Source organism: Vulpes lagopus, chromosome 7, assembly GCF_018345385.1.
Source record: "Vulpes lagopus strain Blue_001 chromosome 7, ASM1834538v1, whole genome shotgun sequence".
Classification (NCBI taxonomy): Eukaryota; Metazoa; Chordata; class Mammalia; order Carnivora; family Canidae; genus Vulpes; species Vulpes lagopus.
In genome coordinates, this window is record NC_054830.1 from 50837857 (window position 1) to 50864826 (window position 26970).

General features: G+C 49.2%; 1 protein-coding gene and 1 long non-coding RNA gene across 3 annotated transcripts in view; one reads left to right on the forward strand and one right to left on the reverse strand.

The window, feature by feature from the left end:
- SLC6A1 (solute carrier family 6 member 1) overlaps positions 1-26970 on the forward strand; it is a 43194-nt gene that overhangs the window by 4973 nt on the left and 11251 nt on the right. Inside the window, exons 1-7 of one of the 2 annotated variants that reach the window (XM_041762127.1) lie at positions 13163-13795; positions 17695-17757; positions 18906-19235; positions 19781-19912; positions 20508-20608; positions 21478-21587; positions 23245-23377. In XM_041762127.1, the coding sequence (XP_041618061.1) occupies positions 18998-19235; positions 19781-19912; positions 20508-20608; positions 21478-21587; positions 23245-23377 (714 nt within the window). In that variant the 5' untranslated portion in view covers positions 13163-13795; positions 17695-17757; positions 18906-18997. Of the gene's footprint in view, positions 1-13162; positions 13796-17694; positions 17758-18905; positions 19236-19780; positions 19913-20507; positions 20609-21477; positions 21588-23244; positions 23378-26970 lie in introns of those variants that run through there. The other variant, XM_041762126.1, reaches the window with a different exon arrangement.
- Positions 367-6109, reverse strand: LOC121494960. Its single transcript, XR_005988940.1, has 3 exons — positions 3931-6109; positions 3481-3621; positions 367-2774 (listed from the first exon to the last, which is right to left on the reverse strand). It is a non-coding gene; the product is annotated as an uncharacterized LOC121494960 (long non-coding RNA).

A 26970-nucleotide genomic window follows, 5' to 3' on the forward strand; every position in this document is an offset into this window, starting at 1 on the left:
GTGACAACATTTGGTATCAGTATAGCAGTTTGCTGGAACTTGGTGCTGCTAAAACTTCTGGTCATCACAAGAGTCCTTTGCAGGTTGCAGAAAAATGTTCTTGAAACTGTTCTGTCTTTTGATCCTGTATCAAATATTCCAGGAGAAGAAAATGCGGTCCTTGATATCCTGGAGAAGAATCATCTGTCAAACAAAAAAAGACATTTTTTTTAAACTAGTTTTCTCATAAAGCCCAAGTCAGAATGACCTTGACTCAAATGAGGTCTCTGTACACATGTGAGTACACGCACGCTTAACACTTATGTAGAATTTTATAGTCAAAGTTTGCAACAGCCCTGGGAGAGCCAAGTGAAAATATTATTGTTATTATTATTATTGCCATGATTATCTCCATCCTTTGGATGGGGAAGCAGAGACTCAGCAATCCCTGAACACAGTTATCCCCAGGTGATGGGATTCACCTCTACTAAACCCAAGTCTGAATCTAGCAAGTTGCCCCTTGAGAAGGAGCCCGACGAGCCATAGTACCGGAAGGCACAGCATTCGGGGGGTGGGGGTGGGGAAGAGCCCCGGCATCGTTTTCGCCTTCCCTCTAGTTCTGAGCTTGGGCCAGAGGTTAACATCTCCACAATTATTCCCGGAGTTTGTGGAATCTGATATGTGCTTATTTGGCCAGGGGAGCCCCCAGCGGTAGCCAGATTTGGGAGGAAAGGAAGGGATGATTATTCTCAGTGCGTGAACACAAGCTTGCTTATCTAGGTAGATTTGGGTGAAAACAGATACACCAGGGGCCCTGTGAGGTTGTCTAGAAGGATCTCAGGGCCTCGGCAACCAGAAAGGGTGTGAGGAAGCATCCATAGGTGTTGTTTCCTTGGGTTGTTTGGGACCTGCTGGAGGTGCAGGCTGAGTGGTTCTGAGTCCTTTCCAGTCAAGAGGATAGGAAAGGGGAAGGAGTCAATCACTCATTCAGGCCATTACTGCACTTCCCCCTCTGTCCTTGCTGAAGATTATGAAAAATCAAAGTTCTGGGAGCTTCCTTCTGGGGTGTTGGGGGGCAGGGGCGCCTGAGAGTTTAACTCTTCCCCTCAGCCACTGAGTATGGAGTGCCCCCCTGGGCACGGGTCCTGGACCACCTGAGGCCGGTGAGAAGGATGCTAGGGCATAGGGGGATAGCTGTTACTGTCCCCGTGGGCCAGAGGAGGACCTGGAGGCTGAGGGAGATGGAGTCACTCACCCTGGCTTGCACAACAGAGTTTGAACCCAAACCTTGCTGATGCCCCCTCTCCATGTGCCTTTTCATGCTACCCGTTGCTTTTGGAAAGCACCTGAGTGGAGTCACCGTGGAGGAGACAGGGGCTTGACTCACCGAGGCAGAGAGTAAACTTTACAAAATAAAAACCACCAAGGCCAAAGGTTTCCGTGCCCTTGATTATGAGGTCCAGCTTCCCTGCTGCCTAAGTCCCTTTGCCCCTTTGCTCCCATGTCAGATGTTTTCAGAGCTTGAGATCAAGGACTTGCCTGTGATTTAAAAACAGGAAAGAAAGTGGGCTTGGGAACAGGGAAGTTGTCCTACTGAAGAGTATTATGTGAAGATGACATTTAAATGCATGCATTTTTAACAGGTTGGTAGCAGATGATCGGATAGCTGCAAGCCTTGACTTTGAGGTCTGACTGTGATCCAGGCACTGAGCTGAGTATTTGACAAGCAGTGTTCTAGGATCCTCCATAAGGAAACTGAGCCCCCGGGGCGTTCTTATGGTTACCCAGGATCGCCCCACTGACATGCCACAGAATTGCCACTCAGGTCTAGATCTGCGGGACCCTGAGGCTTGTCTTGGGGTCCAGGCAGGCTTCAAGCTTGCAGGGGATAAAGGGCAGGGTCCTTCCCCTCTCTGGACTTTGATTTCTCAGTCCATAAAGCTAAGGGATTTGGACTGGACTGGACGATGAGCTGCACCCCAAGACCGGAGCCGGCTCTCCAGGCAGGGGAAGGGCGGCTGCATGCCCCGCTTCCTCCTCCATTTCCCTCATAATAGCCTCCCGAGACTAATGACTGGGGAAGATAAAGCCCTTTCTCCAAATGGCAGTGAATGCCACTAATGACAGAGCAGATGCAGCACTGTTAATTATGCCGCGGGTATTAAATGAAAATGCCAACCTGGGATGAGTTTAATAGTGCTGCTGGGCTGGCAGTGGCCATGCCTAAAAGTGGTGCCATGGACCTGGGCCGAGGCACAACCACCCCCTCCCCAAACGTAGGTCCAAGACAAGAGCCACAAAGCCTGTCCACACTGGTTCCTTCCCCAGAGTGGAGTCCACGGTGGCTCCTTGAAGCAAGAGATGTTGGTGGCCACTTGGGACATTTTCATAGAGGCCTCTGGGGGCCTGACAGGTTATCCTCAGGGGCAGATGTGGGCAAACACCTGGACCATGGTGGGTGGCCCAAACACGGTGGGTTGTGGAGACAAACCAGGCGTTTCTGGCCTCTCACAGTCAAAACTACACATTCCCTATGAACAGGAATACTGTGTCTTCTGGCATCTCTGGGGTTCAGCATAGTTCGACACATCGTAGTACTTACCTCTTGCTTTTTATTATCTACGAGTCTTCTTCAGTGAGAGCCAGAGGTCACTATCAGCTGTGAGATGAGAGTGAGGCAGGACAGGCAGGTAGACCAGCTCTCATAACAACCTGGCCTTCCTGGACTGCAGGACTTTCCACCTGTCGGGCAACCATGGACAACCCTTTTGCCTTCTAAGCCTTAGTTTACACATCTGCAAAATGGGGAGAGTAAGGCAAAACTATGTCTCCTAGCCAACCCCAGCTCTGGACCCCGAGGGTCACGGAGGTTGCATAAACATCTGAAAAGTGACGTTTGGTGAACAATTCAGCAAAGGAGTTTGGTCACTGAAGGCAGCTTCTGGTTCTTCTTACGGATTTAGGATGTCACCCAAACCTCCATCCACTCCCCAGTAGCTCCAGTCCCCTGCCTCCTGCCTTCTGGACCTGGATAACTGTTTCTTAGGTTTGTCTAGGCCAGAGAAAGTCACACAATCCACTCATTTCAGACACCCCTGTGTTACAGATGAATAAACTGAGACCCAGAAGGGAGCCCCAAGGCCATAGTCTCTAGGACACAAAGCTTCTAACCCCTAACCCAGTGCTCTTTCCCCTGCCCCAAGCCAGCCCAGCTCCACTGTTGAGAAATTATTAAATAGAGTTGGTGGAAGGACTCTGGTTGCCGTGACAACGGAGCCTGTGTCCTCGGGAGATAATGGCGTTGTACAGGCAGAGTGATGTGTGTTGAATGCTGATTCGGGACCTGCTGGAGCGAGTGAGCAGGAGTGCAGAGGGAACTGTGTCTGGAGTTTGAGCTCCCCCAGCCAGGAGACTCAGGCTGGGTAGGTGGGGACAGCCATGGGGGACCCTTGCCTCCCCTAGTTCCATCTTCCCACAACCTCAGCAGAGAGAGATAATTACCTTCTCTTCATGAAGGCATGAAATACAGCCAAGAGAGGTGAAGGGACTCTTCATCCGGGTCACACAGTCAGGCAAGACATGAGATTTAAACTTCAGACTGGTGTCAAAAGTTGAAGCACCGGGGAGGACCTGGAGGGGCACCTAGAAAGGGCGGGTGGTGGGTGGCATCAGGAACCAGAAGGAAGCCGGCTCTGAACCCTGCACCCAGAGCACCTCAACCCCCATAAAGACTGCTGAAGAGGGTGCTCGGGATTCGGATGGGCCCGGGATGACATTTCTAGCCCAGGAGGAGTGAGGAACCAGTATGTCACGGTAGCTACCCATATCAGCTTTGGAGCCAAAGTCAGATCCCACCCTGCTGCTTCCTAGCTGCATGACCCTGGACAAGTCGCTGTACCTGTGTGGACCTCTGTGTCCTCGTCTGCAAAACAGAGACCATAACAGACTTACCTCATAGGATCGTTCTAAGACCAAATAAGGTAAGGTAGATGGATCGTCCAGCCCTGCTCTTGAGCGTCCAGCTCCATCAACGGTAGCTGTGATTATTAACCGAAGAGGAGAGGGTAGGAGAGGGATCTGCTCCCAACCGTGTATCAGCTTGTAATTTGTGGTGTTGGGAGAGTGAAACTGGCTAAAATGAGTATGAGAATGATGAATAACAGAGCTCCTCATTCCGGGCTAGTGAATATCAGCAGAACAAATGAACAGCCCCCATTACCAAAAATATACATAAATATTTTGCATTTGGAAAGCGTGATTGATGTACCTCGCTGCAGCATGCTGTCCCTAAAAGCCCATGTGCAAACCATGCTAGGGGAAATTGCCTTTTCTCTGTGCCAGCTATCTAAATGACCCCGTGCTGGAAACCCTTTCGGAGAATAAATACTCTCACCCACGCTCTTCATTTCTCCCTCCTGCACAGCTGGTCCCAACTGTTTACTCCTCTGCTCGGGGATCGGGGAGCATGGGGTTAACACCCTGAGAAACCCCAAAGTGCATCATTTGCATGCTGGCAAAGATGTGATGTAGCTGGCAGACAAGCCCACTCCTTTTGGGAGGCAGAAAGAGGGTGCCGAACCCAGGCCTTTGGCTCTGTTGAAAGCAGCGGTGAGAGCTGGGATCCTGAGGACTTGGATGCAAGCAACCATTTTGTTTGTTTCCACAAACCTGTTTGAGCAAATCCCCCGGGAGGTGACAACCTGTTTCTGGATTTCCAGAGAGGGAAGGTCATTTGTTCACTGCTGATCCTGGGGCTGGATGACAGGGTGTGAGGCAGTGAGCCTGGAGGCCCTGGATTCCCGACCTGGGGAGACAAGCTCGGTGGGCGGTGGGCGCGGGGAGGCGGACATTTGACGAGGATTTGAGCGAGTGAGCTAACTGCGGGAAAGGTACACATGCCCGCTTCGGGGGGATCGTGTTTGATGAACCATTTGCTTTGAGATTTTGATTTGATCGGCATTTCCCAGTGGCTGGCCCTGTTCCCTTCTATTGATTGCCTATAGGTTAAGATAACTGCGGCATCCTGCCCGGGACTTTTCCCCATAGCTGTCAAAAACAAAACAAATGATTCCAGCGCTAATCAAGAGCTTGATTATGATACCTGCCAGGTAGCAACCAGGTTCTGTGTTAACCACTTTACATATTATCTTATTTAACCCTCATAGTAGCTGGAAGTAGGTATCATCACCTCTGTCTTAGAGAGGAACCCGTGGTCACACAGCATCTGAGCTGAGGCTCAAAACCCGGGTTTTTCCTGTTCTCAGGGCCCGTGCCCTTAACCATGAGCCTGTTCCTCCTGCCCCTGTCGTAGCTGCCAAATCAGCTTCTGAAGACCCTGTGACACCCCCAGCGGAAGATATTCATGAGTTTCTTCATTGGCCCTGGACTTAAAATGCACTCTGTAAAAATCCCATTTTCCCAAATGGGTAGATTTTTCTTGCTGCATGTGAGTTTTTCGCTTTGCAAAGAAGGGGAGATTCATACTATAAAGATTCCTCTTGAAAGCTAAGTGAATGAATCAAGAACAGATGCACTGGCTAAAGTGAGCATTCATTTGAGGCTTTTAAAAATAAAATCAGCTTTTTCTTGTGGGAGATATCGAGACCCTGGAATCTGACCTTTAGTCAACTCTGAAAACACACACCCTCCTCATTCTTGCAAAATATGCTAAAACAGTGTCCCTCTACATTTTTTAAAAAAAAATCCAAATGAGCTTGTGTTAAGAGAACGACAGGATTTGTTGTTTTCCAAATATAAATTACAATTACAATACTGAATGTGCTTTTTGATCAATACCATCCACCCCTGGACTTTTGCCCATCTCCTAGGGAAGTTCGGGAAAGAGTAACTTTGTCCTTCTACCACTTAGAGGAAGAGCTTTCTAGAGTGACTAGATTACAAACTCAGGACCCACTGAGAGCCAGGCAGGTCAAAGAAATGAGTAAAGAGGTCAGGGAGAGGGTAATCGTCATGGCGAGACATACAGTAAATGGGAAAACACAGACCTACTCCCTTCCCCCAATACCTGCCCATCCAAGTTTTACGATTCTGATATCAGTCAACCAGACACGCATAAAGGACCCATTCGGCGGCCCCACAGGCCATCAGTTTGAAATCCCTGCTGCTTCTTTTTTTTTTTTTTTTTTTTTAATGATAGTCACACAGAGAGAGAGAGAGAGAGAGAGAGAAGCAGAGACACAGGCAGAGGGAGAAGCAGGCTCCATGCACTGGGAGCCCGACGTGGGATTCGATCCCGGGTCTCCAGGATCGCGCCCTGGGCCAAAGGCAGGCGCCAAACTGCTGCGCCACCCAGGGATCCCTCCCTGCTGCTTCTTATTGTGACTTTGTGCGAGCTTGGTCCAGACGGTTGACCTTTGGGGTCCTCAGTGTGTTCATCTCTAGAATGGAGCCAATAAGCCAGCGGAGTTGGAAATGGAGCCCCAGATGTGGGTGCTTGATAATGAACTGAAGGAATGCCAGGAGCCACAGCCACTGAAGTGCTATTCTGTGACACATAGTCAGCTCTCCATTTAGGTGGCGTGTCTGCATGTGACTTATTACAGATTATCATTTAGTTTGGCCAGTGCCTGCAGTACTGCGTTTTCCTTTTTCCCCAGTCTGAGATTTTGAAGGGCGTTTATCTTAATGCCCTTCAGAGTCCTTCAAGCACATCTTGAACAGGAGAGAACAATTATTCAACACCCTGATTTTCTCACAAGTGTATCTAAAAAGGCAAAGAGTGATGTAAAAGAACGCCAGGTGGTCATCATGTCACTCTCATTTCCTGATCGGAATTAATCCTTTCTGACTGATTGAGCCCGGGCCTTTTCAGAGGCAGCCCCCAGAGCGCAGCCCTACAAGATTGCACATTCTTGACTGAGGGAGGGAGGAGGAAAGGCGCAGCCTGGAACAGGACTGCGAGAGCCCCGAGGCTGGTGCCTGGCGCAGGGTACCTCCCGGTAGGTGCCTCGAGCCCTCCAGGAGAGCACAGACTGGTGGGCTGGCCCACAGAGCATCCAGTTAAACCAAAGGGAGGAAGCCAGCGTGGCAGGCCCTGCGGCCTCTGGCCAGGGTCACAGCTCCTCAAATGCTCAAGACTGGGGCTCTGCAACCACGTTTCTTCCTGCTAAAACACAGGCCCCCTCCTTCGTTGGTTCTCCAGAGGCTCCAGTGAGATCCCAGAGTAGAGCCTCGTGCAGCCCACAGGAAAGGGACAGCACCCCATCTCCCCTCCCTCCACTGCCCTTTTTATGTTTCTTTTTCCTCCCATCTTCCTCCTGTGCCCCTGCTCTCACTGCTTGCTTGCTCTGCTACTCACCTCTCCCTCTGATATTCCTCACTCTTCTCCTCCCTGCCCTCTCTCCATCCCTCCCCACCCCTCAGCACCCACCACCCACGGAGGGCTGGACTCTGGGCCCCAGGCACCTGCTGGACCTGCCCCACTCAGGTGCCAGCGGAGGAGGTGAGTCCCGGCTCTCCTTACAGGGAGCACTCAAGAGCTCATCTCTTGGCAGTCCTGTGACCTCATGGTAGGACCCTGAGCTGGCTGTAGGGGAAGCATTTATACCACAGAAATCAACCTTTTGTTTGCTTTCCTGGGGGCCTGCCTGGGACCCCCCAAGATGCACACCCCCTACAGTACCCAAGGTGAGGAGGAGTGATTAGAAGCATGGGCTCCGGAATCAAGCTACTGCCTTCTGGATCTGGGAACGCAGGCAAGGTGCTTTACTACTTTGAGCCTCAGTTTCCACATCTGTGCAATGGGGTGTGGTGAGAGGTATATATGATCATCTGTGAAATGCACTAAATGTATTAAGCATTTAATAAGCATCTAGTGTGGTCCTTGTTCTTATTACAGGATACAGAGCACCCCCTTTTTCCTGCATTCAAAACCCTTTACTGCTGTTTTCCACCTCTCCAGCCCCAGCTCTTTAAGTCACTTCAGCTTGAGCCAGCCATGCCCGGCTCCTCACTGGTCCCAAATACATTATGCATTTTCACCTTCTTCTCTCTGCCCACAGTGGACCAGCAGCTAGACTTGGGGTAAGACAAGGATTCCAGTCCTGCTTCTCTGGCTGTGATTATAGAGAACCCCCCACCTCTGTCCCCTTCTGCCCGAGGGACACAGTGCCATCCTCTCCCAATTGCCTGCCAAGGGGGCCAACCCTCCTTCTCTAGCCTGACAAAGAATTTATCACATGGATTGCTGGTTACCTGTGGCCCAGCCATCTGAGAACTTGGTGGAAGCAGGGCGAGACCCCGACTGGCATCTTTATTCCCCTACACCTAGTGTGGGACCTGCTCCCCAGGGATGCGCACGGTCTGTGAGGGCTGGATTAGACTGAACATTGCCTTGACAAGAGGAGGTGCTCAGTGGGGCTTTGCAGACAATTAGGGGCCAGGACAGATGTTAGTAAACCACTGATTGAGCTAGACACACAGGGTGAGATGAGAATCAGGACACAGATTGGAAGGCGCCCTAGAAGGCGCAGTCTGGCACCTCTCCTTGCACACGGAGGAGAAGCACGGCACAGAGAGCAGAAGGGGCTGGCTAGAGATCACACAGCTAGCACTGTGTGCAGTGGATTCCCCTGGGGGCCTGCGGCTCCCAAGTCTGCGCCTGGCCATGCTCCCTCTTTGCCCTGCAGACGTGGCCTGAAGGCCAGCCTCCTTCCTCCTGCACCCAGAAGCCACATGTGCAATTGGAGGAGAGCTGGGGACTCCCACAGGGGATCACCACCCCTTGGGGCTGGGTCCCCTTGCCCCCGGGGACTCTATAATTAGAGCCTCTAGCCCCTGGGACCTGGTGAGAGCTGTTTAGCCTGGATCCCAAGTGGCCTCTTATTGGCTCCTGGGACACTGGCAGGCTTGCCCGATAAAACCATGGGGACAAGTTAGCCTTTCAGGGAGCCAGGCCTCTGCAGCCTCCCTTGGGTTTCTTAAAAGGAGTGGCAGGCCTTGTCCTTGTGAGGGTTTGCCCTGGAGGGAATTGCTTGCTGGAAATAGACCACTCTTACCCTAAAGGTGGGGTTTGGGGGTTCCATGAGTATCCCACTAGAGACAGCAGAGTGTTTAAGGTTATGTATACAGGACCCCAGCTGCCTCATCTTAGCTCCCCTCGCCCCTCGATATGAGACCTTTGGCAAGCCACTCTAACCTCTTTGTGCCTCAGTTTACCCATCAGTAAATGGGGAGGGAGTGATAATACACAAAAATTATTTAAAGCAGGCCCTGGGGGATCCCTGGGTGGTGCAGCGGTTTGGTGCCTGCCTTTGGACCAGGGCGCGATCCTGGAGACCCGGGATCGAATCCCACATCGGGCTACCAGTGCATGGAGCCTGCTTTTCCCTCTGCCTGTGTCTCTGCCTCTCTCTGTCTCTCTCTCTGTGACTATCATAAAAAAAAAAAAAAAATTAAAACAGGCCCTGGCATGTTAGTAAGTGCCGGGCTCGCTTCCTTCCTGCACTCTGAGCTCTTCTTTTCCTTTCCTTCTTTGTTCATGAAAAGTTGGGAATCTTTTTTCCTGTGTGCAACCACAAAAGAAAGAGAAGCTCAACTCCTGGAGTTTAGTGCATTGTTAGATGGGTCTGTTAAGCCTCTAGCAGTTATAAAGCTGATTTTTTTTCCTCACTGCTCGTTGGGGGTGGGTGGGTGCATTCTCTCGCCTTCTCCTACATTCCAGCTTTGGGGGGGACCCTGGAAAACCAGAATTCCAGGCTCTCCGAGGCTTCAAGTAGAGGGAAAGGGCTTGAGTCTGAGTTTTCTCATCTGCATGGGGCTGTGAGGCTGGGGAAACTCATCTATGTGCAGTCACATCTCTTCTCCTTAGAACCCAGCCGGAAGGCTCGAATGGGTGGTAAGGCTACATCTAAAGACTTCGAGAGCTTCACCCAGGCCTATGTCTGGGAGACCCCTGCTGGGTGAGCAGATACCACCATATTGTGAGAGGGCCTGGGTTAAATCCTGTGTGACCTTGGGCAGGTCATTTGGCCCCTCTGAGCCTCATACCATCATCTGCAAAGTGAATCTAGTGATCATTTTAGTTTCAATGCATTTAGCACTTGCTGGGCCAAGCACAGCCCTAGAAAATTCAAACCCAGTCCTCACTCTGTGTGAAGTGGTTACTGTTGGCTCCATTTCCCGATGAGGAAATGAACACTTTGAGAAAATAAGTAACTTACTTGCAAGTCACAGCAGGATGTTGTGAAGCCAAAGGCATTCAACAGATGCTATTGAGAAATGCACGGGGGTCTGCAAATTACCTCTCAGGTATGTCGAGGTAGATGAGTTCGTGCTGAGATGTGGAGCTGCTTTCCTTCATCTCTTCAGTATGAATGTGTAGTGAGCTGAGAATTGATTGGGGTAGTGGGGGCCTGCAAGGATCATACTGTTTGTGTCCTGTGTGACCTTGGGCCAGCCACCAGCCCTCTCTGGGCTTTGTTCTTCATCTGTAGACTGCTGGTGTAGACCAGGTGTACCAGTGTGGCAGAGAGCAAGTCTGGAGCAGGAAGGAGGCTGCGTAAGTCCTGGCTCTATGCCCTATTGGCTGAGGGTCCAAGAAAAGGACCTACCATCTACACCTGTGGCCATCCCGTTTGCCTGCAGCTCGTACCCTGGCCGATTGACTCCTCACCCCCAGACTCGGGTCTCTGAGACCTAAGTCCTGAGGCCTCCTGGACCTCTCCAACTGCCCCTTCTACATCAAAGCACCTTCTCCAGGGAACTGTCCCTGACCTTCAGGGCAGGTGGTGTCAAAGGCTACCCACAGCACTTGCATCCGCCTGCCCACTTCCATCCTCCCTCTAACCTTCTGCACATGATTATCAGCTATTAATTGGTTCTCATATTTGTGCAATGTTTTTCAATTACAAAGCACTTCCCCAGCCATTCATCTCTTTGAATAGCAACCTAAGCTGCTGTTTATTGAGCACTTCCTGTGCACCAGGCCCTCTGCTCTCACCACCCTCTTTCCATGCATTATCTCGATTCAGAATTTCACAACCATCCTATTGAGTACAAGAGTCCGTATTTACAGATGAGGAAACTGATACTCAGGCACGCTAAATATCTAGCCCCCGGTCACACAGGGATTGGAACCAAGCTCTGTGAAATAATCAGTCATCCCTAGCTGACAGCTGCCAAAGCTTCTGTGTACACCCAAATCACTGGGACTTTGTTAAAATGCAGCTTCTGATCCCATGGGTCTGGAGTGGGGCCCAAGATTCTGCATTTCTAACAGACCTCTGGGCGATGCCAATGCTGCCTCTTGGAGAACCACACTTTGGATGGCAAGGCCTTGAATCACCAAGCAATCTGAGACTGTTTTACAATAGTCACAGGCTGGTGAGCCTCAGTTTCCCTTTCTGTCAGATGGGTGAAATAGCCTCTGGCTTACAGAGATGGCATGAAGGCTGTATGATACAACACCTATGAAATGCCTGGCACGCAATAGGTGCTCAATAAAAGCTGGCTCTTCTCCTTTGATAGGAGCTGGCATGGGTCTGGATACCCAACAGATGCTCAATAAAGCCTGTCCAATTTATTGAGCCTAGCATTTTTCCCTAAAGCAGAGAATAAACTGCATTATGTTTCCCCTTGGAATGAAGCCAAACCCAATATTAATTTTTTTCTTGAACTGCAGTGTTCCAAAAAGAAATAAAAGTAGAGTGATTGCAGTATGAAGCAAGCCTCTGTAATTTCTGTAATTACAGAATGGGAGCAAGACAAAGCAGGAGTATGTACAGCGTCATGGGAGGGAGTGGGGCCCCTACTCCCAGGCCTGCTGCTCCCGCGCTTGCCTTCCCGGCTCTTCATGGTGCCCTACTCCCTCTGAGCCTCGTTCTGGACCCAGCCCTAGCCTTGAACAATGGGAGCTCTGAGACACTGGCCTTGGCCTTTTGGCCTCTCCCCAAGTCCCCACCCCACGCAGCCACCAGTCCCTCTGATGCAGTGGGACAGAGAGGAGATTGTCCAAGGTGGCTGCCACACAGTCCCCTCCCCCGAGCCTGCCATCTGTGCAGGGCTAGGCTGCTGATAGCCAATCTGCTAGCAAGGCCAGCAGGCCCCACTTCCAGAATTAATCCCTGGTCCCACTCCTCACCACCTCTGCCCTAACTGCCACCATTTAGGTCACTGTCCTCCCTCACCTGGACTCAGCCCCTTAAGGAGCCTTCCTATTTCTACCCCTGCCCTTCTGTAGCATCTGCTGGGCAGCCACAGTGAGACTCCTACATGTAAGTCAGATTTCCCCCACTACTTGCACCCTCTACTCTCTCCTATCCTGTTTAGAAGAAAATGTGAACTTCTTGCCATGGTCTCTGAGACCTTGTGTGATCTGGCCCTTGCCCGCCTCTGACTAGTTCTGTTCCCTCTTGTACTGGACTCCAGCCAGCACAGCCTCCATGCTGACTCTCAAACATGCCAAGCTTATTCCTGCCTCAGGGCCTTTGCACTTGCTGTTCCCTCTGTTTGAAATACTGTATCCTAGAGAGTTATATTTCTGGCTCCTAATTCAAACTGAAAAAGTTTTTGTTCAGGCCAGATAAAACAAGCCCAAGGGCCAATTTTGACCCATTTTGCCACTTCTGATCTAGAGCTTCCCAATTTCATTTTTTTTTCTTATAAAGCATTTCCTCACTGAGGGATTGGCAGAGGTATTCTTTCTGCTTGGTTTGGCCCCATTTTTATCGATAGCTTTAGGACTTGGTCTCAAACTGCACATCGAGGAAGGAACATGTTCATGGGAACATTTTCACCACTTTACTGCCTCGAGTCTCTTTCTTTAACTCCTTCCCAGAGCTTCCCTGAGTGAGTCTTCTTCTGAAATACTAATCTAATCACATCATCACCCCTGTTGCATTCCTGCTACTGGTCCCTAAGTTCCTTAGCCTGGCTTTCAAGGTCCTTCGCAAACTGACCTTCCTATCTTCGAACCTCTCTCTTTCTGTTCTTGCATTTCCCTCCACTTGGGAGGCCCTTCGCTATTTTTGAGCTTGTTGAATACCTATTCACCCTTCAAAACCCAGTTCAAATGTCCCCTCATTTGGGATGCCTTCTTTTTTTAAAATTAATTTATTTTAGAGAGAGAGAAAGAGAGCAGGGTAGGGGCAGAGGGAGAGAGAATCCCAAGCAGACTCCACACTGAGTTTGGAGCCCAATGCGGGGCTCGATCCCATGGCCCTGAGACCATGATCTGAAACAAAACCAAGAGTTAGAACCTTACCTGACTGATCCTCCCAGGCACCCCTGGGATGCCTTCTCTGGTTTAATTAAATCATCCCTTTGAGGCCCACAGTGTCTTGTTCATACAGTCTTACAGCACATATCTCTGGGTACTATGGTTGGTTACACGTGGAGATATTTCTCCTTCTAGGTCATGACCTTGTCAAGGTCACATACCTTGTCTTATTAATGTTTGTGACCCATGTGTCCAGCCCAGCTCAATGTACGCATTAGGCCCTCGGTAAATATTTACAAAATGGAATCTTTCTGCTGGCTTCTGTTACTTCACTGATTTGAACTCTGGTTCAGAATACAAAGTGCTTGAAATGATTGCTCCATCCTCATTTCAGCACACAGCACGTGCAAGTAAATACTTGCTGAATGAAGGAAGGAGTGAATGTGTAGGTGAGGGAATACAGAGGATGTGTCACTGTGGTTTCACATTACAGTGCCCTTTTGAACATTGCTTCAGCGGAATTCAGTTAATAAAACATTAAGGACTTGGAGCATGTAGGCAGGTTCTTGGTCTGCAGCATATGGTCATCTGATGTGGAAGAACCAGAAGACTCTGAAGATGGCCCCAAATCGTGAAGTGGTGAGAGGCATTCCTTTTACCCATCCTGCCAGCAGGTAGAGCAGAGTCACACGGTCCAGGCGGGTGGAGAGATGCATGGTCCTACTGCTGTAGAACACAGCTGTCCTCTGACACTGGGCGGCCCCTGCCCTGCAGAGCACGGGAGCCTATTTCAGAAAAGAGGAAATTACAACTGGCTGGAGGGTGGCTCCTACTTCAGAGATCCTTCATCTTCTAGAAAGATAGCCAGATTCCTTTGCTGTGAATTTGCACATGGCTGTGCTTTCTGTGTGCTGTTTCTCGTGAGAGAGGGAAGCTGGTGTCAGGAATGAAAAGGGGCAAGCAGCTACTCCTGGGGTATGTGAGTGAGGCCCCTTCTGGAAGTGCTGTCTGTAAGCTCTGGGCCCCAGGCTTTTTGACTAACAAGGATCCCTTGATCACTTTCCTCCTGTCTATTAGATGCTTCTGACCTTTGTTCTTGCCAGACTTGACTTGCCACAGAATAATTCTTTATTTTATTAACCAAACACACAAGTGGACCTCTCTCAGCTTCTGGCTGGCCTAGGGTGATGACCTGGACCATTCTCCAGATGGTATACAGAGAGCCCAAAGCAGGGAGATTTGAAATTTTTATTAGCTATTTTTCCCCACGGAGGCTAAAAGGACAATTTCCATCAGTCTTCTGAAAATGCTGCAAGTCTCTGGAGGGCCTTGGATAATAAGCTCTCGATAAATGTTAACTGCTGTTAGTAGTAGTAATATCATCGTCACTGTGCCCATCATTGTGGTGATGAGAATGGCTGGGATGGCCTAAACCCTCGCTCTGAGCCAGATTATTCTATCGTAGGCTTTACATGCATGATCTCATTTACCCTTTACTACAACTGTACGAATGAAAGATTATTATTATTTCCCCATTTTATAGATGAGGATCAAAACAGGGAGGAATGGGCCCGGCGCTTGTAACTGTCTAGGGGAGCCGAGGTCTCTGACGTAGCACCATCTCACTGCCTTGCAACTCAGGGGGCCTTCTCCATAGGAATCCCCAGGGAAGCACCAGTGTATCAGTTCACGGCCTTATGCTGTTACCTTCACATTTTGTCTTCTAAAAGGAAAACTTCACATACGGTTGTGTGGTTCTTTAGAGGGCAGTTACAGCATCTGGCTGAATCTTTCCCATGAATCCCGAAGATAGCGTGAATGCCTTCCTCACGCTGAGCTCTTTAAGCGGCCACAATCTCTGATCTCTCTGGCCTTTGCACGAGGAGATGCTAAATGTACTCGTGGAGAAGACCGTGGAATAAACCTCCTGGTGAACCATAACTCTGCTTCCTCCCGACCTTCTACTTTCCTCTGTGTTGATGCTGAATGGTTTCTTCAAACGACATACACACCACATTTCCTCCCGTTAAACGCAGCCTGCCATCTTGCCTGCTTGCTGGGAGTGAGCCACAGCTGTGTCTGTCTGTCTGTCTCCCTTCCTGTGTGGTGTGGCACAATCTGAGGTCCAATGCACAGTAGATTTTGGAGTTTGGTTTGAGTCTCCATGGATAATCAATCAAGATATAAGAGTGTATCCAGAGCAGAGGCTGGAAGTTGTTCCCATAGGCTACTGGCCTACCTCAGAGCTCAGTCAAGTTGGTAGAACAGAGATTCAGGACTTTAGCAGGAATCCCCTGAGTCAACATGAGCAAAAACAGGGCACTTATTTTACCACAGTGGGGATGCTTTCTTTGTAAACTCTAAGCGTAGGAATGTAGTCCGTTTTAAGAAAGCCTGGAATGGCAAAGATAAATGCCGTCAAGACTCTGCAACGTTTGACCTCAATTTATTCTTTCCTCCTCAGCAGACCAACTCTCCCTGCTACTCTGAGTACAGGTGGGCAGAAGATAGCTGCCTAAGAGTTCCCAATTCCCCCAGACAGGCTGGCCTTCTTTCTCAGCCTCATGCCAAATTCCCAAGGAAGGAGTTTTGTTTGACTAGCCAGAGTCAGGTGATCAGCCCCAGTCCAAGGTGTTTGGATCTTTTTGAACAAACATGGTGGCTGGAGCCCACAAGGGTAGGTCATGGGGACAGTTAGGGGCATCACTGATTTGACAATTAATGGCTAACCCCCCCCCAACACACATATACACAAAAGGGGGTCCATTTTATTTATTTTTTAAATTTAAATTCCACTAATTAACATATAGTGTAATAGTGTATTATTAGTTTCAAAGGTAGAGGTTATTAATTCATCAGTCTTTTCTTTTAAGGATTTTATTTATTTATGAAAGACACACAGAGAGGCAGAGACATAGCAAAGGGAGAAGCAGGCTTCCTCTGGGAAGCCCAATATGGGACTCGATGCCCGGACCCCGGGATCACACCCTGAGCCAAAGGCAGATGCTCAACCACTGAGCCACCCAGGTGTCCCAATTCATCAGTCTTAATATAACACCCAGTGCTCATTACATCATGTGCCCTCCTTCACGTCCATCACCCAGTTACCCCTTCCCCTCACCTCCCACCCTCCCTCCAGCAACCCTCAGTTTGTTTCCTATGATTAAGAGTCTCTTATGGCTTATCTTTCTCTCTGATTTCATCTTGTTTTATTTTTCCTTCCCTTCCCCTGTGATCCTCTGTTTTATTTCTTAAATTCCACATATGAGTGAGATATAATAGTTTGCCTGTGTCTGATTATTTCGCTTAGCATAAAACCCTTTAGTTCCATCCACATCATTGCAAATGATAAGATTTCACTGTTGATGGCTGAGTAGTATTCCATTGTGTATATACACCACATCTTCTTTATCCATTCATTTGTCAATGGACATCTGGGTTCTCTCCATAGCAACAGTGGATGTTGCTGCTATAAACATTGAGGTGCAGGGGCAAGGGGTTCCATTTTAGCCTCCCCTTTCCTAAGGCTGCTCTCTCTCCTGCATATCCCAAGACTTCCTGGTAGACCAGAAGGTGGGCTACCATCCCTGACAGTGGGAGGTCACCTTACCTGAGTCTGGAGCTTCTTCTGCTGGTGCCATGCCAAGTCAGGAACTAGTTAGGCATCCAAGCCAAGCCTGTTGGTCATGTCTGAAAACAAGAAACAGGATTCACTGTAAGGTTTGGATTCCAAAGGTAATCTGGTTTTCTGTGAACTCTAGGAAGAGACCGTAGTGTTTGGTAATGAGGACTGCATGTGAGGAGCTGGGAGGTGAGTGCACCCCAGTCAAGATCCTCCCCAGTGGGGCAGAGCTGAGGGAGGAGGCTGAGGTTGCTCATTGGGCCTGAGCAACACACTGCTTTGGCTCTGCTCTTACATCTCAGAGGCCTCAGACCATTGTTCCACACAGTCCTGTTTGCTCTGAAGGTTCCCTAAGTTTATTCTGTGTCATTAATTTAAATTTTTGTAGAAAACCAGAAATAATTATAAAAATCCAGAAAAGCACAAAAAAAGGAAACAAAAGTCACATATAAAGTAATCACTGTTAATGCCTGAGATATATCCTTAGGGTTTTGGAGGGTTTTTTTTAATGAATAGATTTGGGGGTTCCTACTAAATAGGATCCTACTAAATAAACTATTTTGAGGTCTGCTTTCTGCACATTTGGTCAGGGGATGGAGAAAAATCTCGGCTGCATTTGTTGGCTCCCCAATGGGCTACAGCCCCTCTGTTGATTTCTTTTCCTTCTGATAAAATGATGGAATGCCGTCCCGTGTTGCCCTCATGTCCACCCCCACAGCTGTCCTGAGAGGGCAGCGGGCCCCTTCCAGCATGTTCCTAATGCCCTGTGGCTAGCACCACACTGCATGGACTCACACAGTCACCCAGCTGGGGGGCTCTGATGGGCTTCCTGCACCCCTACTGCTCTTGCCCCAGGGCTGCCCATTAGCTACCACTTGCCAGTTCACTGTGGTCCCTCCTCATCTCTCCTTTATAGGCTTGGACCCAGGGGTTGCAGAGGGAGCTGCTCTGGAGCTGACTGACCCACCAGGACCATCAGGTAATACCCACAACCAAAACAACCATTTGTGGAATTCTCTTTCTAAACCAGTCAGGTGAAAAATACCCATACGACCATTAGAGCTTATTTTTGCCACAATTCTACAAGCCAGATAAGATTACTCCCATTTTATAGATGGAGAAACTAAGGCTAGAACCATCAAGAGCGATATCTAGGGTCACTCAGCTTATAAGGTAGACTAGAGTTTTGAATCCAGGACCGGGTTGGGTCCAAAGTCATACACCATTCTCTGCTCCATGCTGCCCCTGAAACTAAAGAGACAAGAAGAGTGCAGAGTGTAGGTGGAATGTCTTGGGTCAGAGAGGTCATGTAAACCAGTGATCATTCTTCACTTGAGGGCTGGGACTGGCTCCCAGCATAAGAATCTCCTTTTGCAGAATTTGTTAAATGTATAGATTCAGGACTCATCTTGAGATTCTGATGTGGAACATCTGAGGTGGGACCTGGAACTCTGTATCACTATAGAGCTTCGCAAACAACTTGGAAGCATAGCCAGGCTTGGGGACTGCTGACAAAATAGTCCCAAGTCCCCGCCATTTGCCAGGCACAGGAGCCTTGCTGAATAAGAGAACAACCACCTGATGTCCTATTAGTGTACTCAATTTAGAAGATAGGAAGAGTGGGCTCCAGGGAGGTTAAGCAGTTTTTTCAAAGTCACACAGCTCAAATGTGAAAGAGGACTTTGACCATAATTAGATCTGTGCTCACTTTCACCCACCACCTGTAGCCCGGTCACCTCTACATTTGGCCCCATGGTAAGCCCCTCCATGGCTTACATTCAACGTGGTTACTATGACCTCAGGGTTCCTCAAAGATGAGCAACACTTAATATTTCTGTCTGGAAATTTGCTCTCCTTGGTTTTCTTCTCAAGGAAGACACATACCAGGGGACATATGACACAGATGCAGATCTGAAGTTAATTTAGGAGCTATCAGGACAGCACCGCCCCCCACCCCCACCCCAATCTGGAAACAAAAGGCACCGTCCTTCCTTCAGGAGAAAGAGGGCTTATGAGAGAGGCTTCTCTGGTCCCTAGGTTGTGGGTTATTTTATTTGTGTTATTTTGGGGCAACTCCAGGATTTTGCCGTCCTTCCACGCCTGTCACCCCCGCCCCCATTCTCCTAGGGTGACCTTGAGCCGCAAAACTGCTGTCTGCGTGGACTGGGGCCGACATCACACGTCCATCTACCAGGACCTCTGTGTCCAAACTCCGAGACATGGCGACCAATGGCAGCAAGGTGGCCGATGGGCAGATCTCCACGGAGGTCAGCGAGGCCCCCGTGGCCAATGACAAGCCCAAAACTCTGGTGGTCAAGGTGCAGAAGAAGGCGGCAGACCTTCCGGACCGGGACACGTGGAAGGGCCGCTTCGACTTCCTCATGTCCTGTGTGGGCTACGCCATTGGCCTGGGCAACGTCTGGAGATTCCCGTATCTCTGTGGCAAAAACGGTGGTGGTAGGTGCTGGCCTGGCAACCTCCCAGCCGGGGTATGGACCCCTTGAAGGGTATCACCCTTGGGCATTTTCTGGGACAACCTTAGGGGAAGGGGTCCCTTAAAGACCAGGCCCCATTTCCTGTTTTTATCTCTTTACCAAAAGATTGCAAAAAGTTTACCTCTTCATTTTGCAAAGAACGAGGGATGTAGCTTGAGCAGAGGATATTCTGGGCCTCGTTTTGGCTATGGGTGCTGCTTTTTTTTAAAGACTTTATTTATTCATGAGAGACACAGAGAGGGGGGCAGAGACACAGGCAGAGGGAGAAGCAGGCTCCCTACAGGGAGCCCGATCTGGGACTCGATCCCGGGACCCCAGGATCACGCCCTGGGCCGAAGGAGGCACTAAACTGCTGAGCCACCGGGGGCTCCCCCTGGATGCTCCTTTTAAGGCAGGGTGTAAGGAAATTGTGGCTGGGGGCCCAGAACGCCCTGGCGTGATGCTTCCTCTGAATGGGGCTTCTCCAAAGCCTTGGGACCATGAGCATCTCTCTTCTCAACCCCACAGGAGCCTTCCTAATCCCCTACTTCCTGACACTCATCTTTGCGGGGGTCCCACTCTTCCTGCTGGAGTGCTCTCTGGGCCAGTACACATCCATTGGGGGCCTGGGGGTATGGAAGCTGGCCCCCATGTTCAAGGGTAAGTCTGTGGAGTGAGGCTGTCTGGTAGTGCTCCTGCCCACAGAACTGTGGTGAAACCAGGGCCTTCCTGATGCTCCTGGCCGCGCTGGAGAGGGACCTGCTTGGTTTACTTCTCAGCGGAGTGGAGCCCTTGCAGGGGCCAGGTGGCAGATGGCAGCCCCGGCTAAAATCTAGGGTGCTGGAGGTGGACAGGAGGGCCCAATCCAGAGACCCCATATGCACATCATCCTGCCCTGTCCTGTGAGCTCATTTCCCCAGCCAGGGCTGGGTACCACTTTCTTTGTTTCCTTGCTCAGTGCCTGACAGACACTCAGATGGATGCATGGAGAACCCTTCTTGCCTGGCAAGCTAAGACCCCTGTCCTATCTACAACCAGCCAGTGCTGGGCCTCAGACCCAAGTCCTCACCTGCCAGATGGGGGTGACCTTAGCCACGCTGCTCCCTGTCTCTGAGCCTCAGTGCCTCAGTGCCACCTGTATCCAAGGTCCAGTAAGCTGGTGGGCCTCGTGGAAAATGATGAGAATGACGCTCACTGGGATAGTTGTTATTATTACTCTAGTAAACAAATACCATGATGCTATGTCTGCTCCCAGGTGTGGGCCTTGCCGCTGCCGTGTTGTCATTCTGGCTGAACATCTACTACATCGTTATCATCTCCTGGGCCATCTACTATCTGTACAATTCCTTCACCACAGTGAGTGGCCCCTTAGACCACCCTCTGCAGAAGGAGCCAGACCCAGAGCCCACCCTGTGTTGGTTGGGACAACTATTCTGCTGGAAGAGCTGTTCTTGAGGGGTGGGGGGGCATGGTTTGTCTTCAACAGCCCCTATCTCCCAACAAGTCGTCGTAGCACCATGAACCAAGCATCTGCTCTGGGCCTGTCACTGAGCCTGGTGCTTCATGTGGGCTGACCCCTAATCCTCCTGACATACCCTCTTAAGGTGGCTATTGTTAGCTCATTTCATATGGACTCAGACTGCCTGGGTTCAAATCCTAACCCCAGTATATACCAACTGTGCAACTTTGGGGAGGAGACTTACCCTCTCTGAGCCACAGTGCCCATATTTATAAAAGGAAGGTAGAAATAAAACCTGCCTCATAGAGTTGTGAGGATTAAGGAGTAAATATGTGTAAAGGGCTTAGAGCTACCTCACAGAGCAGTGCTGTTAAGTGTTCACTGTTCTCATCAGTGCACAGAGGGCCAAACAGGCAAGATCTCTTACCTGAGGTCATATAGCTGGGAAATGACCCCGGGATGAACACACAAGACCTTATGGTGCAGCTTGGGAAGCTGGCTTTCAGAGTGAAATGATCAAGGTTAAAATTTTAGCTCTGACACTTAGGAGCTGTGTGATGTCGAGCAAGTTGCTGCCCCTCTCTGATCTCCAAAATGGGGATCTCAACATGATCTGCATCTGGGAGCTGTTGGGAAGGGGAGGGGAGATAATTGATGGCTTTGAAGAGGCCCAGGGGACCGTGAGGACAGATGAAGGGCTCTGGGACCACTGTCGCCATCCCCTGGGGGCTCAACAGGGCTTGTCTGTGCCACTGTGCCTTTGCAGACGCTGCCGTGGAAACAGTGTGACAACCCCTGGAACACAGACCGCTGCTTCTCCAACTACAGCATCGTCAACACCACCAACATGACCAGCGCTGTTGTAGAGTTCTGGGAGTAAGTGTGGGGCCATCAGAGCTGCGGGTCCTGTCAGCCAGGGCCAGCAGGAGACAGAGGCTCCCTCAAAAGGGTGATGGGAGCTGGTGATGTGCTCAGGGCTAAGGAAGAAACGAGACAGAGTGAGGCCCTTTCCTCCGCCATAGAGAGCTGGGCCCTGGAAAAGGCCACTAGACACAAGCTCGAGAGAATGAATTCCTGCTTCCTCTCTCTTCCTGCCCACTGCTCCTGCCATTGGTCAAACCTGCCAGAAGCCAGAGGGCGAGGGAGCCAGTGATGGCTACATCACTAGCCTCCTGGGGTGTAGAGCAGGATGGACAAGGGTGGAGAGTGTGCTGCTGGAGGGGACTAACCAGCACAGGCCAACGAAATCCCAGTTCATCCTGAAAACCAGTCCAGTCTACTTAGAAACCCAGAGTTGTTTGCCATACAGGCACACGCTTGCTTGCGTGCATGCTCGCGCGCACGTGCGCGCGCTCGCGCGCACACACACACACACACACACACACACACACACACACACACAGTTCATATTGAGGCCATGCTTATTGTATCTTCAGGGAGAGCACATCCTAGATGGTGTGTTGGGGTATTGATTTTACAAAAAGGAGGTCTTGGGATCCAAATCTCTTTGGCATGAAGGAAGCATCTGTGGCTGGCAGCTTGAAAGGGCCTGGGAGCACCCTGGAAGGTTCCACTGCACCTTGCATAGGCTGCCAAGAGGAGCTGTGCTCAGGAGGTGTCAGAACACGTGATGAGAGTCTCTTTGTGCAGAAATGTCCTTGGCTTAGGCTGTCTCCGTACAAATAAAAATCAGATTCTTCTCCGGCTGCTTCTTCTTTCCAGCATCTGCCACACACATTCAGGATTGCACTGAACCATTTATTCAGTAAATATTTCTTGAGCCCTACTATGTGCAGTCTGGTTAGAGAAAAAGCAAACATAAACAGGCAGTGGAAATGCCAGAAAATCAGTGCTAAGGGGAGGGGATGCACAGGAGACCATAGGAACCCCAAGTTCGTACCTAGACAAGCCCAGGTGAGGAGTGACATCTATGGTGAAAACCACATTAGGAGAGAAAACCACAGGTGTTGGCAGGAGGAAGAGAATGTGAATGAAGGCTTGGAGGCAGATGAGAGCAAGCCAGGCACAGGTGAGGGCATGGGAGTCATTCAGCCTGATGAGCGCTTGAGGGGCTTCGGGGAGAGCTGAGACTGGACAGAGAAGCAGGGCCAGCTCAGAGGGCCTTGCAAGGTCAGCCTGGGGAGATTGGGCTTCATCCTGAGGACACTAGGGAGCTATTCACTGCAGGGTTTTAAGCGGGAGGGTGACATGATCAGACATATAATTTAGAAGGGTCCCTGAGGCTGGAGTCGGGATAGAGCAAAAGTGACGGTGAGGGTCCTGTTAGGACAGCAGCCAAACAGGTGAGCAATAATCATGGCCAAAATAAGGCATCGGCAGGCCCCTTGAGCAACTAGTGCTTTCTATGGGTTAGTATAATGGATCCTGCATTCTCCAGCCAGCTCCTGGGTGTCAATGATCACGGATGTCAGTGCCATCACAATGGAGGATCTTTCATCCCCGGGGCACCCCCCAGGTCACCCCAGTTCCCACCAGCCCCACATGACTTTCTGCTCCCTCCACTGTCCACCAGGCGAAACATGCATCAGATGACAGACGGGCTGGATAAACCAGGTCAGATCCGCTGGCCTCTGGCCATCACCCTGGCCATCGCCTGGATCCTTGTGTACTTCTGTATCTGGAAGGGTGTTGGCTGGACTGGAAAGGTAAGGCATGTGCAGAGTGGGGAACAGAAGGGATGCATCTACAAGGGGATTTCTGTCCTAGACAAGGAGTCTGTGCTTCCAGGAACCCCACTGAACCTGGAGTGCAGAAGGTCCCTATCTCTCTCTCTGCCTTGATTTTCTTTCCTGTAAAATGGAATTAATAACATCACCTACCTTCTGGGCAGTTGTGAGGATGAACTATGATAATGTAAGTCAGTTACAGCCATCACAAAACAGATGGTTAACTTTGCTCAAGGACCATTGAACAAACAGTCCCTGAGCATCTCTGCTGTCCACGCCATCTTGTTCTGGAGAGATCCAGAGATGAATATTCCACATCCCAGCCTTGGAGGAGGAACACAGATGGATCAATGAATGGATAAATACCCAGGCTCTGTACTGAAACATTCCTGAGTTCAGATCCCACCTTTGCTGTGTACTTGGCTAGGTGACCTCAGGCAGATCACTTCACCTCTCTAAAACTCAGTTTCCTCCTCTGAAAAATGGGGCTTGTCTGTTGGCTTGTTAGGAGAATCAAATGGGATGGTGATTTTGCAAAATACTTGGCAACTAGTAGGAAGAATTGTACTTGTTTTTGTTTTTATTATCAGCAAGGGCAGAGCCAGATCAAGCTGGGGGATCTAGCCTGGGGACATCTGGGGAGCTTGCCAGTCACTTTAGAGGGAAGGGAACTGGCCTCACTCCCACCCCTTACCCCTTAAAGCCCCACCTCAAGGGTCCAGGGACAGAGGATTGCCCAGTCTCTCACTGGACCCTGGCCTGAAGGAAACTCAGAGGAAACCTCTGTGAGTTCTTACAGCAAAGCAAGTAAGGGAGAGAAGGGATTGAACAAAATTATGCTGGAGGAGGGAGATCCAGGCTATCCAAGCTGATGTGAGCAAAACAGAACTTTAAGGAGCTCCATACTTGGTCATGAGTACAGTACACTGATGAAAAACTGCCCAATTCCAGTCTGGTGGGACCTTTGGACCTACCAGGTTCTCAGATCCAAAGCCGGTGTCAAAACCTCTCTGATGTATCCCTACATTAGGCAGGCAGCAGGAGGGCACAGGTGTCTCCCTGCCCAACTTTAAGAAGTAGAAGAACATAGGGCCTAAGGGCTCCAGAAGAGATAGAGGTAAGCTTGAATCTCAGTCTCCTGATACCTAGCTATTTGTGCTTGGGCAAGTCATTTTCCCTCTCTGTGCCTCAGTCTCATCTGTTAAGTAGCTACAATAATAGTACCTTACAGGGTTGTCATAAAGACTGAGGAGAATAATCTATGTAGAGTGTGTAGCATATGCCTAGCACCTAGCAGGCAGACAATACATGGTATCAATTATCTTTCGAGGGAGTCATCCAAGTCATCAGTAAACATTTATTGAACAGCTACTGTGTACCTAGCCCCATGCTAAATGTGGAAGACAAATTCAAGTGCAAGACCTAGGCAATATATATTAAGTATATTGTATGTCCTATATAACTAATCTTTTCTGAGTAGGCAAGTTGATTGTACCCATTTTCCAGACAGAAAAAAAAGCAAGCCTCAGAGAGAATAAAAAATTGAGTCAATGTCACACAGCTTATAGGTGCCACAGATGGCTTCGAATTCATTTTTCCTAATTCTAAGTATGGTAGCTTTTCCAGTGGATCATGGCTGCCTTTCCTAACTCTGAAGATTCTCAGATCCATTCAGGGAAATGAAATTAACCCGGAGAACAATTCATGCTGATCAGAAAATAGGGTCACATCAGACTGTGAGATAGAAGGGTTGCTGGGCTTGAAAATTGCTCATTCACAACAGTGGGTAAAGAAATGTCATTTCAGAAAATGACATCAGTCTTTTGATTATCAATTTGGCAGAAAAAAAACATTTTAATGATTATACTCAGTGCTGGCACCTTTGTGGGGAAGGTGTGCTCTGAAATGCTGGACAAAGTTCTGTTTCTGGAAGATAATTGGGCAGTGTGGCTCACAAGCCATTGAGAAATTTATCCCTTTTTTAAGTCAGTAATTCTACTTCTAGAAAATTTTCTCAAGAATGGTATAATAATTTTGTAGACAAAGTTTTTTTTAATTAATTTTTATTGGTGTTCAATTTACCAACATACAGAAAAACACCCAGTGCTCATCCCGTCAAGTGTCCACCTCAGTGCCCGTCACCCATTCCCCTCCAACACCCGCCCTCCTCCCCTTCCACCACCCCTAGTTCGTTTCCCCGAGTTAGGAGTCTTCATGTTCTGTCTCCCTTCCTGATATTTCCCAACATTTCTTCTCCCTTCCTTTATATTCCCTTTCACTATTATTTATATTCCCCAAATGAATGAGAACATACACTGCTTGTCCTTCTCCGATTGACTTATTTCACTCAGCATAATACCCTCCAGTTCCATCCACGTTGAAGCAAATGGTGGGTATTTGTCGTTTCTAATTGCTGAGTAATATTCCATTGTATACATAAACCACATCTTCTTTATCCATTCATCTTTCGATGGACACCGAGGCTCCTTCCACAGTTTGGCTATTGTGGCCATTGCTGATAGAAACATCGGGGTGCAGGTGTCCCGGCGTTTCATTGCATCTGAATCTTTGGGGTAAATCCCCAACAGTGCAATTGCTGGGTCGTAGGGCAGGTCTATTTTTAACTCTTTGAGGAACCTCCACACAGTTTTCCAGAGTGGCTGCACCAGTTCACATTCCCACCAACAGTGTAAGAGGGTTCCCTTTTCTCCGCATCCTCTCCAACATTTGTTGTTTCCTGCCTTGTTAATTTTCCCCATTCTCACTGGTGTGAGGTGGTATCTCATTGTGGTTTTGATTTGTATTTCCCTGATGGCAAGTGATGCAGAGCATTTTCTCATGTGCTTGTTGGCCATGTGTAGACAAAGTTTTATACACAGAGATGTCCAATGTAGTGTTAGTGAGATTCACATGAAGGGATAACAGTAGGGAAAATTTGAAAGAGGACGATAGAAACTCCTGAGGGACTATTTTACATGATTAAAAATCACATTGTTATGAGACAGTAAGACAATGTTTAGTAAGCAGAAATAAGGTATGCACTGTTTTCTAATTTTAAATATGTTAAAACAAAAGGCAAGCGCATAATTGGAGCATCACTTTGTAAGAAAATATGATAGCAATAGATACACAGCAAAAGTCTCAAAAGAGGAACATTAAAATGTGAACATCTGTGAATTGATATATTTGGCATTTATTTAGTGTATCTTATAAACCATGGACTGTTCTGGGCACAGGAAAACAAGTGAAGGAGACAAGCCCTCTCCTTCACCTAACTTAAATTCTAGGGGCTGTTGAAGGGAATTTTAATTGTGTGTGTGTGTAACTTGAAATTTTCCTGATACCATGTTTTACTTGAACAGTTTAGACAAAAGTAAAAAAAAATAAAGGAGGGGTAGGGAAAGGAAAAACCAGGTGCTGAGCTGGTTGGTTCAGACTCCAAGGAGAGGCTTCAGAAAAGTGGATAGGAATCCAGGAAGGCTTCCTGGACGAAGACAAACTGGAAGGCCCAGGGCCACAAAAGATATGGATGTAAGTGAAATGGAGAGGAGGGAAAGAATGGGTGCACTGGA